General features: G+C 40.0%; 2 protein-coding genes across 2 annotated transcripts in view; one reads left to right on the plus strand and one right to left on the minus strand.

Annotated features, from left to right (window-relative positions):
* The window catches only part of unc13a (unc-13 homolog A (C. elegans)), a 340,969-nt gene extending 338,474 nt beyond the window's left edge, over positions 1–2,495 (plus strand). The window contains exon 45 of the mRNA XM_067968623.1: positions 534–2,495. Coding sequence (XP_067824724.1) covers positions 534–819 — 286 coding nt within the window. The 3' untranslated portion in view covers positions 820–2,495. The remainder of the gene's footprint in view (positions 1–533) is intronic.
* A 12,226-nt stretch (positions 2,496–14,721) lies between these two features.
* Positions 14,722–16,138, minus strand: part of LOC137299686 (unconventional myosin-Vb-like) — a 124,641-nt gene continuing 123,224 nt past the window's right edge. Inside the window, exon 36 of the mRNA XM_067968624.1 lies at positions 14,722–15,322. Within this exon, the coding sequence (XP_067824725.1) occupies positions 15,170–15,322 (153 nt within the window). The 3' untranslated portion in view covers positions 14,722–15,169. The remainder of the gene's footprint in view (positions 15,323–16,138) is intronic.

The following is a 16,138-nucleotide window of genomic DNA, read 5'->3' on the forward strand; positions in this document are numbered from 1 at the left end:
TCCTTACATTTGCCTCAAAATAGCAGGTTTAAACAACATGTAACAAGGTGAGAAAAAAAAAGCGCAACGCAGCTCACTCCACCCAATTCGACGCTGGAAGCTTCTCCACTTCCCAAATTCTAGCATGGGGAAAGCTGCTAATATTTAACATTGTGTAGTAGCTTTATGAAGTACACTTCCCCTTTAATTTTTTTTTAGCAAGTTTCAGTCTGTTTATGAAGATGACACACATAAACAGGTCTTCTTTAGTAAACTATCTTGGGCTCTCAGAATTTATTACAGCTGCATGTACGCTTCAACTGATTTTTTTTTTGTTAAATTTTCTCCAAAATCTAGGCTCAATTTATTTTGTTCCAACATGTCAAACAACTTCATCCATGCAACTATTACCAACATTAACTAGACATAGAAATGATAATGGTAAGGTAATAGTAAATTATTAGATGCTGCACTAAAGTTAGGGATAGATTAAGTATAAATTATGTCCATATAACTAATAATTTAACCAATTCATTTGCTCCATTATTTTGCAGCACCTTAAGTGCAGAGGATGGCCCAGAATGTTATGAACTCCAGATCTGTGTGAAGGATTACTGTTTTGCCCGAGAAGATCGGAGTGTTGGCATCGCTGTAATGCAGCTGCGTGATATCCTTCAGAAGGGAAGTAGTGCCTGTTGGTTACCACTTGGCCGCAGGATTCATATGGATGAGACAGGATTGACTGTCCTCAGGATACTTTCACAAAGAAACAATGATGAGGTGGCAAAGGAGTTTGTAAAATTAAAATCTGACATACGTTCTGCTGAAGAGGGCAGTTGAAAAAGGTGGCCAAAATCAAAACGTAGATCAGAATTTAAAACTTTAATTTCTTAAGCTCTTTGGAGCTTTAGTTTTCTCATCTAATGAAGCCACATGTCCAAATTATGAAGTAAGCAAAAAAAAATTCAGCAAGAGGCCTGATTCAAGTTTTGGTATATGCATGTCTCTGTAGTTCATTTTTTTGCCAGCGTGGACAATTAATTTTATTTTTTGTTCATGAGAGGCAGCACCAAGCCCCTTAGAAATCTGAATATCACAGTAATAATTGGATTGACTTTTACCTTAAGGCTAATGTCACTTGTGTAAATAAATCCCGCATGACTCTACTGAGCCTGTGTACAATGAGCACTGTGATCCTGTCCTTGTGGAGAGACCTACAGCTGAGAGAACTTATATACCTCTTCTGAAAAGCCTCAGTTAACTTTCCTCTTCAACACCAAACTGCCAAAGTGTCTTTATACTCACTGGTGTAGCCAATTTCTTACACATTCCACAGTATTTCCTGAACAGATTTTGTTACTCTGAGCTGTATTCACAAACAGGCTTGGTATTTTACAAACCACAGGATTAGACCCAAGTTTTTGCATTTAATTTATTGCGTTGCAAAAAAATAACATTGCTGTAAAATAATGGCTTAGTTAACATCCATTTAAAATTCTGATGTAATCTGTGTGAATGGAAAGATTAACATCTAATAGCTGTTCTAAGGACTATTAACCCTTAGACTACTGGCAGGTCCAGAGAAACTTCCATCTCCCTGGGCCAATAAATTGTTTTTTTCCCCAACTCATGCACTGTGACTGAAAAAAATATTACTGTAATAAGCATCATGAGTAGCCTTATTATTGTAATATTAGCCACAGAATTGAAATAACAAACACAATTTACATGAAAATGTAAACACCTTGTACTTGCTATGTCCTTTTTTCATCCTTTTCTCTGTTTTCTACCTCTAATTTGAACTTTTATTTTACTCCAACTAATATACTACAATCCTTCATTTTAATCTTTCTTTACTAATGACTATCTTTTTCCCTTGCTCCCAATGTCCATTTTGGTAATTTGGGGACAGCTTTACAAAAATTGGCAGGTGATTAGGCTCTTGGTTTAAAAAACACTGCCAAAGACCGAAAAGGTCACGGGAGAGAATTTGCAAGGCTCAGAAGATGACCAATAAAAAGGGATTAAATAAGTATTACGGCTCTATATTGGTAGTGATCCTAGTATTGCAAAAAGTCTATTTACACTTCAAAACATTTTGGCACTTTCTCAGTGTCAAAATAAGTAGGAGGAAAGCATACATAGACTCATTGAGATTCCCTGCAATCCAATACCATAAAGTAAACCTTTCCATGGTGCTCAAAGGGTTGACAGTTTACTATTTTTTTTATTTTCCCAGTGATGGTTTGCAACTTAGAGACTGCTGCTAACATAATTCTACCTTTAGGTAAACATTAGCCAAAACGCAAGTGAGTCCTGCACCTTTGCAACTCTTAATTTTTAGTATATATGCACACAAAGTGTTTTTTTGTATTTGTTTTTGAAGTTTTAGCTTTCATTGCTGTCTTCAATAGTTTATTTTGTCATGTAGCAAAAATATTAAAGATTAAAACAAGCTTCAACAAGGCTCACACTATGATCTCGCCTGACAAAAAACATCTTACCATGTTGTCTTACTGGATTCTAATAAAAAATATTAAAAAGCACTAAACAAATACTTAAACATCTAAAATGGTCAGGCAACATTGAAAGCCTAGCAGTGAAGTATGACAGTTAAACATATTTAATATCTGCAATTTTAATCAAAATTTCTTCCTAAATATTATTTGGTTATTTATATACCCACAAACAAACTTATGGGGAGAAAAAAAAAATCAATTTTCAGAGCCACCAGTAATTGGTTGTAAACATTAAAATCAGTTTACACATTAAATAGTTTGAAGCAATGTTAAGATCATGTGATTACTCTTGCATGAATTCTCTAGAATAAAGCTCCACAATGACTTTGTTCTTGAGTATTTGGTGAAAGAAACTTCTGTATAAAAGTGTTTTTTTTTAAAAAAGAACTCAGGAGGTATTTGACCACCTTATCATGGTATTCTTTTTCAGTGTGCATACAACTAATTGCAAAAACATGATTCTTTTCACACTTCTAAACATTCACTCTTGGTTTTCTCAACCAGGAAAAAGAGAATTACTTTACTGATCTCTTGCTACCCTTAGCAACCAGTGGCACTTGGAGGGTGACTGGATCTGCATTTCCATCTTGAGACTAGACAAAAAAAAACCTTTTGCCTGACCAAGAATGGACTAGGTTTAAAGTTGGAACAGTCCATACATAATAAATCATATGTAAAATTATCATTTTACAGCTGCAGAATTGTTGACCTTTTAAAAAAGACATTTATTATCCCACTTCCTCAATTGCTTATACATGAACACTAATATGCTAGTGGGGGGAGGGGGGGGGAAGAGAATAGCATTCATCACTGTTTTCCCCACAGTTCATTATGTATATTACAGACATGATTAGACAAAAGTTTTTGTTTTTAATGAGATGATCTTAAAATAATCTTCACTTTTGGTTTGGAAACCACATTGCTGTACCAACCATGGTATTCTCTCATGTTCATTGTGGGTGACACTTGTTTTGCTGCTTTACATGCTAAGTTTAATGTAAGAATTGATTTTTTTTTGTAAGTGGAGGAATGCATGACAGTAAAATAGTTCCAAATGAAGGGTGTGCCACTTTCTATGGCTGAATATTCATTTTGTTTGGAGACTTATGGGGGAAAAAAAGTACATTTAAAGAATAGCTTGAAGCTTAAGTCATCATTTTTTTTTAAAAGTCATTTAAAATGAGCTGTGTTTCTGATTTGCTTCCAGCATGCTGAGAACCATTTCAGAATACTATTAGTACACCTTGAACAAAAGCAGCCCATTTCATTGCATTAACTGCAAAATGTTCAACAGAGATGCATGGTATGAAATAATTTGCACCGTTATTACCTTTAAGATCTTGTTTCAAACTGGTCTTCAGCAGGAAGGAAACGTTTTGCTGTTGTCCATTCATGGTACTGTGTTTCAAAAAGAAAAAACCCTCAAAGTATATAAAACAAAAATACCTTACAAAACATGTTTCATTTCGTGGTTAGCAGCCAAATCAACCTGTGCCATACACAAAAAAAAGTTTTGAGATTCCCTACTGGAATAAACTTTTAACATAACTTTGGAATTTCAATATTAATTTTTATACCAGAATTTTTAAAAACTTCAATTTAAACAGATTCCTACAAATTCAGAAATTGATGAGAGGCTCTTTGATGCCACTTTGTAATTTTCAGCATTAGAAATAACATCTCAGCTTCCTCAATAGCTAACAACACTACCAGACACTGCCATATAGATCCGGAAGGGTTAAAGTTTGATCCCAGGTTATGCCGAGTCATCTCACTGGGGTAGCAATAATGTTGTACAATTCTGCTCAGTATCCTTTGAGTTGGCAGGAAGGGAAAGGAGAAAAATCCACACAGGAATCAGCAACACCGAGTCAAATCAAGACTATCAGACACACATGATGATCACCTGTAACTAGAGACATAAAACAATGTTTTCCAGAAGATTGCCAGTGTATGTTAAAGGTCAGTATTTGGTAGAAGGGATGAGTTTACCAAGAAAATTGTTATAAACAAAATGGCTGACAAACCAGTGAAATGTGATTTTCCTAAGTAATTGGGAGAATTTTGAGGACAAAAGCAGACTCACTTTGCTAATTTTGAAGATCCTAGATCTTTGCTAAGCAGCTATTGAAAATGATTTAAACTGGGCAGGAGAGGGAAACAAGGAGATAAAAGCATGAATGTTTAGCTTAACAATAACTCAAATACTAGATTGAATTTTCACAACAGCACAAGGAGGTAAATCTTTATGAAGATTATATAAAATGCCTGGACAACAGCCTACTATAGCAGTAAGGCACTACCATGCAATAATAACTGAAGCAAGGCTTACGTCAGTAAGGAGAAATGGATATAGCAAGAAGGGGATAAAGTGTTCAGGAAGGATAGAGATAGGTAAGGAGGGATGTAGCTCTATACATTTGGGAGGAAAGGCTACAGTCACAAAAAAAATTATGTACCACAGATTGGTTTCAACTCACTCAGTTTTCTCTTAAACCGAAAAAAGTTACAGCACCTGGTCACATTTGTTAGCAGCTGGAGGACAGCAGGGAAGGCTTTGAATAGTACATTTAGATCTTTATAGGTTCATAGAAAGTTACAGTACAGATGGAGGCTATTCAGCCCATCATATCCATGCCAACCGAGTTATCCAGTTTAATCCCACTTTCCAGCACTTGGTCCGTAGCCCTGAAGGTTACGGCACTTCAAGTGCACATCCAAGTACTTTTTAAAATGAGTTGAGGGATTCTGCCTCTACCACCCATTTCAGGCAGTGATTTCCAGACACCTATCATCCTCAGTGAAAAAATTTCTCCTCAATTCCCCTCTAATCCTTCTACCAATTACTTTAAATCTATGCCCCCTGGTCACTGACCCCTCTAAGGGAAATAGGTCCTTTCTATCCACTATGTAGGCCCCTCAATTTTATACACCTCAATTAAATCACCTCTCAGCCTCCTCTGTTCCAAAGGCAACAACCCCAGCCTATCCCATCTTTCCTCATAGCTAAAATTCTCCAGTCCTGGCAACATCCTCGTAAATCTCCTCTGTACCCTCTCTAGTGCAATCACATCTTTCCTGTAATGTGATGACCAGAACTGCATGCAGTATGCAAGCTGTGGCCTAACTAGTTTTTTAAATACATTTGTAGCATGACCTCCCTGCTCTTATATTCGATGCCTTGGCTATCCCGTATTCCTTTTTCACCACCTTATTTACCTGTCCCACTACCTTCAGGGATCTGTGGATATGCACTCCAAGGTCCCCCTGTTCCTCTACAGCTCTCAGTATCCTCCCATTTATTGTGTATTCCCTTGCCTTGTTTACCCTCCCCAAAATGCATCACCTCACACTTTTCCAGATTGAATTCCATTTGCCACTTTTCTACCCAGCTGACCATCCTGCAGGCGACAGCTTTCCTCCTCACTATCACCCACACAGCCAATTTTTGTATCATCTACAAACTTCTTAATCATGCCCCTTACATTTTAGGTCTAAATCATTAATATATACAACAAAATGCAAAGGACCTAGTACTGAACCCTGTGGCATCCCATTGGAAACAGCCTTTCAGTCACAAAAACACACGTTAACCATTACCCTTTGCTTCCTGCCAGACAATTTCAGATCCAACTTGCCACTTTCCCTCAGATCCCATGTGCTTTTAAGTTTCTGACCAGTCTGCCATATGGGACCTTGTCAAAACCCATGTAGACTACATCAAAATGCACTACCCTCATCGACGCTCCTAGTTATCTCCTCAAAAAATTCAATCAAGTTAGTCAAACACAACTTTCCCTTTACAAATCCATGCCAACTGTCCTTGATCAACCTTTCTAAATTACGACTTATACCGTCCCTCAGAATTGTTTCCAATAATTTGCACATCACAGGTAAGGCTGAGTGGCCTGTAATTACCCACTCTATCCTTTTCTCCCTTTTTAAACAGTACAACATTAGCAGTCCTCCAATCCTCTAGCACCAGGCCTGTAGCTAGAGAAGATTGGAAGTCTCCACTATTTCCTCCCTTGCTTCTCTTAATAGCTTGGGGATATTTCATCCGGGCCTGGCGATTTATCTACTTTCAAAGATGCTAATCCCCTTAATAGTTCCTCCTTCACTATGTTTATCCCATCCAATATTATACACTCCTCCTCCTTCCCTAAAAACTCTGAATCATCCCCCTCGTGAAGACAGATGCAAATTATTTATTAAGAACCATACCTACATCTTCCGCCTCCACACAAGAGTAAGGCCCATTAAAGATCAAAAAGGGAACAGTTAGCCTCTTGCTCTTTATGTATTTATAAAACATCTTTGGGTTTTGCTTGATTTTACTTGTCAGTATTTTCTCATGCCCTCTTTGCTTTCCTAATCTTTTTAATTTCACTGCTGCACTTTCTATACTCCTCTAGGCTTTCTGCAGTATTGAGCTCTCGGTGCCTGACATAAGCTTCTCTTTTTTGCCTTATCTTACCCTGTATGCTCCTTGACATCCAGGGGGCTCTGGATTTGGCATTCCCACCCATTTTCTTTGTGGGAACATATTTGCCCTGAACCCTCACTATCCTTTCTCCCTTGAATGCCTCCCACTGTTCTGACACTGATTTACCTTCAAGTAGTTGTTTCCAGACCATTTTTGCTAAAATCACTTCAACTAGGGAAAAATTTTACTAAGCTGTGAACTTTTACTCCTGTTCTATCTTTGTCCTTTCCCATAACTATGCTAAATCTAACCGAATTATGATCACTACCACCAAATTGCTCTCCCACTGATACTCCTTCCACCTGACTAGCTTCATTCTCTAAAATTAAGTCCAGAACTGCTCCCTCGCTTGTTGGGTTTGCTATGTACTGGCTAAAAAGGTTTCTCAATGCATTAAGAATTCTGTGCCCTCTATACCTTATACACTGATTCTATCCCAGTTAATATTAGGGTAGTTGAAATCCCCTACTATTGTTTTTGCACTTCAGAAATTTGCCTACATATATTTGCTCTTCTATCTCCCTCTGACTGTTTGGGGGTCTATAGTACACTCCAAGCCATGTGATTGCCCTTTTTTTGTTCCTTTGCTCAACCCATATGGCCTCATTTGATGATCCTTCTAACATATCATCCCTACTCACAGCTGTGATGTGGAGATGCCGGTGATGGACTGGGGTTGACAATTGTAAACAATTTTACAACACCAAGTTATAGTCCAGCAATTTTATTTTAAATTCACAAGCTTTCGGAGGCTACCTCCTTCCTCAGGTGAACGATGTGAAAAACTACTCACAGCTGTAATTGTTTATTTATACAATATTGCCACCCGCTTCCTTTTTTAATCCCCCTCTCGATCTCGTCTGAAAACCCTGTAACCAGGAATGTTAAGCTGCCATTCTACCCCTCTAAGCCATGTTTCAGTAATAGCTATAATCATACGTCCACATATCTATCTGTGCCCTCAGCTCATCTGCCTTATTCACTAGACTCCTTGCATAGAAGTTGTCTTATTTTCTAACCTTTGTTTCCTCTGCCTTCCAAACTCACATTAATTTTCTGCCTTCCATTTCCAGCTCTGCTTCTCTCCCTTCTGAATCTACACTCATGTTCCCATCCCCACTATGCTAGTTTAAACCCTCCTCAACAGCACTATCAAAACTTTGAGGATATTGGTCTTGGCCCCATTGAGATGCAACCCATCCGGCTTGTACAGGTCCCACCTCCCCCAGAACTGGACCCAATGCCCCACGAATCTAAAGCCCTCCCTCCTGCACCATCTCTCCAGCCACACATTCATCTGCACTATTCCCTCTAACGCTTGGCACTGGGAGTAATCCGGATATTACTACCTTTGAGGTCCTGCTTATTAATTGCTTTCCTAGCTCCCTAAAGTCTACCTGCAGGATCTCAGCCCTCTTTTTAACCTATGTCATTGGTACAGATATGGACCACGACCTCTTGCTGTTCACCTTCCCACCTCAATGTTCTGCAGCCGCTTAGTGATATCCTTGACCTTGGCACCAGGGAGGCAACATACCATCCTGGAATCACGACTGCAGCCGCAGAAACACCTGTCTGTTTCCCTAATTATTGCTGTCTTGACCTTTCTCCTCCCCTTGCAGCTGAGCCACCCATGGTGCTGTGGACTTGGCTCTGGCTGCACTCCCCAGAGGAACCCTCTCCACCAGTATTCATTTAGGCTACAACTAACTTCAGATGATGGTACACTTGGCGATGAGAAGGGAAGCTATATACCAAGTTATATACCAATTTACTATATAGTAAATTGAATTAAAAGTAATAGAGCTTCCCTGTTAAATGTCATTCTCCAGCATAGTGATCAGTTGACATACTAAAATTTCTTGAAGCCTTCCAAATGTGAGACTCATTATAAAATCAGAACTGCTTAATGAAAACTCAATTTGCTCATTGATACTTTCTAACATTCCTTTTTAAATAAATGACAGGTTTGTAAAGCATGACCGATATTACAATTAGTAACTCAGTTACTCTTAAGCTATGGGACACTAAAGAAACATGCCTTCCTAGAATGCTTAGATAAAACAAAGTCACCAACTGGAAAGGGAAGCAGCACAATAGGAAATGTGCTTAGTCGCTCAGAAGTTGAAGCTGTAAGGGAGTGAAGGGGAAGAAAGGGAACATGAGGAATAGAATCCATGGTAATAAAGTGAACTAAAAATCAATTGCAAGGTCAGGGTTCAATGCATGCATATTGGTCTAGTCATGATGTGGAGATGCCGGTGATGGACTGGGGTTGACAATTGTAAACAATTTTACAACACCAAGTTATAGTCCAACGATTTTATTTGAAATGTACAAGCTTTCGGAGGCTTCCTCCTTCCTCAGGTAGATGTCGATGGACTATATCGTTGGACTATAACTTGGTGTTGTAAAATTGTTTACTATTGGTCTAGTGTTATAGCAGTGCTAGCAAGACCAGAGCCACAGAGCAGGTGCAACCTATGAATGCCTTGTACTATTGCAATCTGCATCATGGAAACATGTTTCATTTGCTAGTGTTCAGCATAAAGCACTAAGACATCAAAGATTCTTGAAGCTGATTTTTAAGTCTTAAATATACCAGATTGTGACACAATTCGAAGCAACAGACAAGATAGCTTATTCACGAATACAAAATAAGCAGTTTGGTTTTCTGATGGTCCAGTGTTTCTAAAAACACACCATACAATGTTTTGTTTGATGGCTATTAATGCTAATGTTTACCTAATTTACAAACATCTACTTTGGTGTTCTTGGCAAACTGTTGGCCTTATGCAATTTTAAATGTTCTTGCATCAGTCAACTATGGAAAGGAATGTTAAGATACTTGCTTGAAGCTCCAATTTTCCAAACCAAAAAATGTTTTAAATATTTACTATTAAACAGATTTAAATCAGTTTCTAGAATGAATGACCACTCAAAAAATTCCAACAATTGTGGGCAGAGGCCCTTGAATATTGTTTTGCAAATAGGTCCCTCAAATGATCCAATAAATTACAACATTAAAGACTTGATTTCCAATAAGGAAAAAATAGTTGTGTCCAAGTATTAAATGCATACTTTGCATTCAGGCTTTCTATACAGAAAAAAAGCCAGACAAGACTCTTCTGTTATGGTTCAGGTCTCTTCACGCTTTTGAAAGCAGCTGGGGGAGGGAGGAACAAGTGGTAGAGATGCTTTGAAAGTAAGATTAACTAAGGTTAGTTTCCCTCTTCACTCAGTGTTGAGGGCTTCTCCAAATCGCATTCATTATCTAGTCATCTGGATTAGAATCAATTCCCTTCATAGTTATTTCCATTTCAAGTCACAATTGGAGAATGTATAAAGTGCAAAATCTGATCCCCAATTACTAGTGTTATCTCCAATCTCATCAGTTCCAACTTCAAGCACACTGAGGCAGATCTGAGTAGCTACTTATTCAGCCGGTCAGAGATTAATAGTTGCCCATTTTGCCTAGTCATACAATTTTTTTGCATTTGGGAATTTTTTTTTGTATTAGGGTGTGGAACTTTCTCCAGAGGCAGCAGTATAAAATAACCTACTATGCTCAACCCACCTTTTTTTATTATTCGTTCATGGGATGTGGGCGTCGCTGGCGAGGCCAGCATTTATTGCCCATCCCTAATTGCCCTTGAGAAGGTGGTGGTAAGCCACCTTCTTGAACCGCTGCAGTCCGTGTGGTGACGTTTCTCCCACAGTGCTGTTAGGAAGGGAGTTCCAGGATTTTGACCCAGCGACAATGAAGGAACGGCGATATATTTCCAAGTCGGGATGATGTGTGACTTGGAGGGGAACGTGCAGGTGGTGTTGTTCCCATGTGCCTGCTGCTCTTGTCCTTCTAGATGGTAGAGATCGCGGGTTTGGGAGGTGCTGTCGAAGAAGCCTTGGCGAGTTGCTGCAGTGCATCCTGTGGATGGTACACACTGCAGCCACAGTGCGCCGGTGGTGAAGGGAGTGAATGTTTATGGTGGTGGATTGGGTGCCAATCAAGCGGGCTGCTTTATCTTGGATGGTGTCAAGCTTCTTGAGTGTTGTTGGAGCTGCACTCATCCAAGCAAGTGGAGAGTATTCCATCACACTCCTGACTTGTGCCTTGTAGATGGTGGAAAGGCTTTGGGGAGTCAGGAGGTGAGTCACTCGCCGCAGAATACCCAGCCTCTGACCTGCTCTCGTAACTGCAGTATTTATATGGCTGGTCCAGTTAAGTTTCTGGTCAATGGTGACCCCCCGGATGTTGTTGGTGGGGGGATTCGGCGATGGTAATGCCGTTGACTGTCAAGGGGAGGTGGTTAGACTCTCTCTTGTTGGAGATGGTCATTGCCTGGCACTTATCTGGCATGAATGTTACTTGCCACTTATGAGCCCAAGCCTGGATGTTGTCCAGGTCTTGCTGCAGGCGGGCTCAGACTGCTTCATTATTTGAGGGGTTGCGAATGGAACTGAACACTGCAGTCATCAGCGAACATCCCCATTTCTGACCTTATGATGGAGGGAAGGTAATTGATGAAGCAGCTGAAGATGGTTGGGCCTAGGACACTGCCCTGAGGAACTCCTGCAGCAATGTCCTGGGGCTGAGATGATTGGCCTCCAACAACCACTACCATCTTCCTTTGTGCTAGGTATGACTCCAACCACTGGAGAGTTTTCCCCCTGATTCCCATTGACTTCAATTTTACTAGGGCTCCTTGGTGCCACACTCGGTCAAATGCTGCCTTGATGTCAAGGGCAGTCACTCTCACCTCACCTCTGGAATTCAGCTCTTTTGTTCATGTTTGGACCAAGGCTGTAATGAGGGCTGGAGCCGAGTGGTCCTGGCGGAACTCAAACTGAGCATCGGCGAGCAGGTTATTGGTGAGTAAGTGCCACTTGATAGCATTGTCGACGACACCTTCCATCACTTTGCTGATGATTGAGAGTAGACTGATGGGGCAGTAATTGGCCGGATTGGATTTGTCCTGCTTTTTTTTGTGGACAGGACATACCTGGGCAATTTTCCACATTGTCGGGTAGATGCCGGTGTTGTAGCTGTACTGGAACAGCTTGGCTAGAGGCGCAGCTAGTTCTGGAGCACAAGTCTTCAGCACGACAGCTGGGATGTTGTTGGGGCCCATAGCCTTTGCTGTATCCAGTGCACTCAGCCGTTTCTTGATATCACGTGGGGTGAATCGAATTGGCCGAAGACTGGCTTCCGTGATGGTGGGGATATCGGGAGGAGGCCGAGATGGATTATCCACTCGGCACTTCTGGCTGAAGATAGTTGCAAACGCTTCAGCCTCGTCTTTTGCACTCACGTGCTGGACTCCGCCGTCATTGAGGATGGGGATGTTTGCAGAGCCTCCTCCTCCCGTTAGTTGTTTAATTGTCCACCACCATTCACGACTGGATGTGGCAGGATTGCAGAGCTTTGATCTGATCCGTTGGTTGTGGAATCACTTAGCTCTGGCTATAGCATGTTGCTTCCGTTGTTGAGCATGCATGTAGTCGAGTTGTAGCTTCACCAGATTGGTACCTCATTTTTAGGTACGCCTGCTGCTCCTGGCATGCTCTTCTACACTCCTCATTGAACCAGGGTTGATCCCCTGGCTTGTTGGTAATGGTAGAGTTAGGAATATGCCGGGCCATGAGGTTACAGATTGTGCTGGAATACAGTTGTGCTGCTGCTGGATGCCCAGTTTTGAGCTGCTAGATCTGTTCTGAATCTATCCCATTTAGCACGGTGGTAGTGCCACAGAACACGTTGGATGGTGTCCTCAGTGCGAAGATGGGATTTCATCTCCACGAGGATTGTGCGGTGGTCACTCCTACCAATACTGTCATGGACAGATCGATTGGTGAGGACGAGGTCAAGTCTGGCAGCTATGTCCTTCAGGACTTGATCAGCAGTGGTGTTACTGAGCCACTCTTGGTGATGGACATTGAAGTCCCCCACCCAGAGTATATTTTGTGCCCTTGCTACCTCCAAGTGGTGCTCAACATGGAGGAGGACTGATTCATCAGCTGAGGGAGGAAGGTAGGTGGTAATCAGCAGGAGGTTTCCTTGCCCATGTTTGACCTGATGCTATGAGATTTCATGGGGTCCAGAGTCAGGGTCACTCCCTCCTGACTGTATATCACTGTACCGCCATCTCTGGTGGGTCTGTCCTGCCCGTGGGACAGGACATACCCAGGGATGGTGATGGAAGAGTCTGGGACGTTAGCTGAGAGGTATGATTCTGTGAGTATGGCTATGTCAGGCTGTTGCTTGACTAGTCTGTGGGACAGCTCTCCCAATTTTGGGACAAGTCCCCAGCTGTTAGTAAGGAGGACCTTTCAGGGGCGACTGGGCTTGGTTTGCCGTTGGCGTGTCCAGTGCCTAGTGGTTCGTCCGGTTTTATTCTTATGACTTTTCGTAGCGAGATTTTACAACTGAGTGGCTTGCTAGGCCATTTCAGAGGGTAATTAAGAATCAACCACATTGCTGTGGATCTGGAGTCACATATAGGCCAGACCGGGTAAGACCTATTAATATTTACATTTGAAGTCCAGATTACAGCAATGGTCTCCATCGAAGAGTGCATTAATCTGGACCTAGGTAACCCAACACCATTTAAAATTAGATCTCCTAGGAGACTGCATCATATCCACATGCCACATTTCCTAATGGCAAAGATCTGGTACTCTTCATTCTGGAGAATCTAAAAATGCAAACTTTTGTCCCATCACTCCATATCAAATCATGTTGGCACCAAACTACAGGACTAAATGTTGTGATGACAAAATATCTGGTATCTTTAAAAAAAGTCAGGAGTCTTACAACACCAGGTTATAATCCAACAGTTTTATTTTTATAAAACTGTTGACTATAACCTGGTGTTGTAAGACTCCTTACATTTGTCCACCCCAGTCCATCACCGGCATCTCCACATCATGTTTAAAAAAGTGAAATAGTCAAAAGTCTAAATAAACCCAACCAATAAATTTTGGGCTGGAGTACTCAACTGCCTCAATGTGCACTCAAAAAACAAATTATAAAGCAGATTACACATCATATAACACCATCTATCAGGTTACAAAAATGTTGCAGTATTTGAACTATTCATTGTTGAGAGTGTGTTGGACCTTAAAAAAAATGCTAGTCATCAGTAACAACCACCATTTCTGGGCCAGTACAATGATGCAGCTGCAATTTTATTCAGTGCTCTTTGTTATTTACTGATGTAACATTGTCACTTTCTCATCTTGTAGGTTTGCATTAATCCAATTACACATTAAATACACACTTCCATGTTCTCCTGCAATAATCTGCTTGTCAACATTACAAACAAAATGTGCCCTCTTAGCAATTAAAACATTGATCCATTTTATTAATGGATTATGCAAAAACAAGTAGTTTAAGTATAAATATGTCAATCCCACATGTTATTTTATTTAGTTGAGTTTCCTCTCGAGATCGGCCACACAGAAAGCAAGATGTCTAGTGATCAGTGGAATAATTCAAACCATATCTCAAATTTTCTCCTCGTTGATCAGTGACAAACACTGAATGAGTCAGTGCCCAGCCACTCAGGTGGGCAAAGAATGCACAGTAGTGAAAAAGTACCATCTAAATACAAATATAAAATATTACATTGTGATTAAGTTAACTGCACAACTGTGAGATAGCACCATCCGAGTTTTAAATCGCAAGTAAACTGAACACCTGAGCTAAGGTTAATTGAGTGCATGTGAATTAATCGAAGTGCTGAATCTCCATTTCAAACAATTCCAGTGAGCCTCAATCAATTACCTGGAGTTAAATTCTCATTTATGTCCTTGTATCTCCACAAAAGACAACTGCAGTTTTCATGAATTAATTTTTCCCCCTAGGTTTTGAGCTTGGGATCAATTATGACTGTGTTTATGCTTTAGCCTTCTCAAAGATGCCACACATCATTTCAGAATTACACTGCAAAATTCAAAAACTGTAAATAAAGTACTTCTGGTAAAAGCTGTCTTTTCAATTGAATTTACTTAAAATACCTTTAGCAATAAGAGGGCTAAGCATAGTGTTCAATTGCATAAGTGTTTAAAAATGCAAAATGCAGAAAAGGTGCTATTTCTGCAAAAATACACAGCTTTTAATCAAAATCTTGCAAGTTGTAAACCCGTTCCAGACCACCGAACCCATCATCCATCAACTACATATTCAGAATCTGTTTAGAAAGTTCAGGTCCAAGATTTCAGGTATTTTAATCTTGTCCAGATTCACTGGAGAAGGAACGATGGGAAAGTTTACAGCAAACACATGCTTTAACTCCATTAGCAGTTGACGACTTGGACTTCTGTCTGCTAATCGATTCTGTAAAAGACAAAACAAACAAACATTCAGTAAAAGAATTTATGCCAGAAGCAGATATAATAGATTGTTATAGTGAGGGACTATTATATTGCAAAATATTAAATGACTCCTTTAAATGTAATAAAATTCCGATATACTAGCCCATCCGACTGTAGATATCATGGGAATACAGTTTTTCATCAAAAAGATCACAAGACCAAACACTTTCCCAAAAAAGCAAGCTAATGTAATCAATTTTCAGTATTTCATCTTGGCATCAGCACTGAATTTTGTGCTGAGCTAAGAAACATCCAAGTCCTGTTGGAGAAAAACAAAATCTCCAACTGACTGGACTTTTTCTTGAGGGGAAGAGGATTTACTGATCTATTTAATAAATGAAAAACAAATTTACATATTCTGTTGTAATGGTAAGATTTCCCATCCACAAGCAACATCCAGGGAAGAGGTCACAGGGAAATGTGATAGGAAGTGCACATTCACGTAAAAGGCCATTTCACCCAAGGGTGAGTAATCCACATTTTTTTTTCTCCATTCCCTAAATCCCACACATCATGGATATAAGCCCATTAGTCATAAACTCACATGGAATGATAAAATTACCCTTACCCACAGAAGAGTTAAACACATTAGTATATTATTTTAAAGCACCACATGATAAAGCATACAGATTACAGTATTGTTGCTCCATAAAATACCACTTGCTTTAAATTGTCCCAAGTAGACAAAAATCAAAAAGCATTTATCATTTGGATGTGCAGAAGCCCAAGGGACTAGGTAGGTTGGTAATTTCTAAAATACAAAATGATTAGATTATCT

The sequence above is a fragment of the Heptranchias perlo genome, chromosome 29, assembly GCF_035084215.1.
Source record: "Heptranchias perlo isolate sHepPer1 chromosome 29, sHepPer1.hap1, whole genome shotgun sequence".
In the NCBI taxonomy this organism is placed as follows: domain Eukaryota; kingdom Metazoa; phylum Chordata; class Chondrichthyes; order Hexanchiformes; family Hexanchidae; genus Heptranchias; species Heptranchias perlo.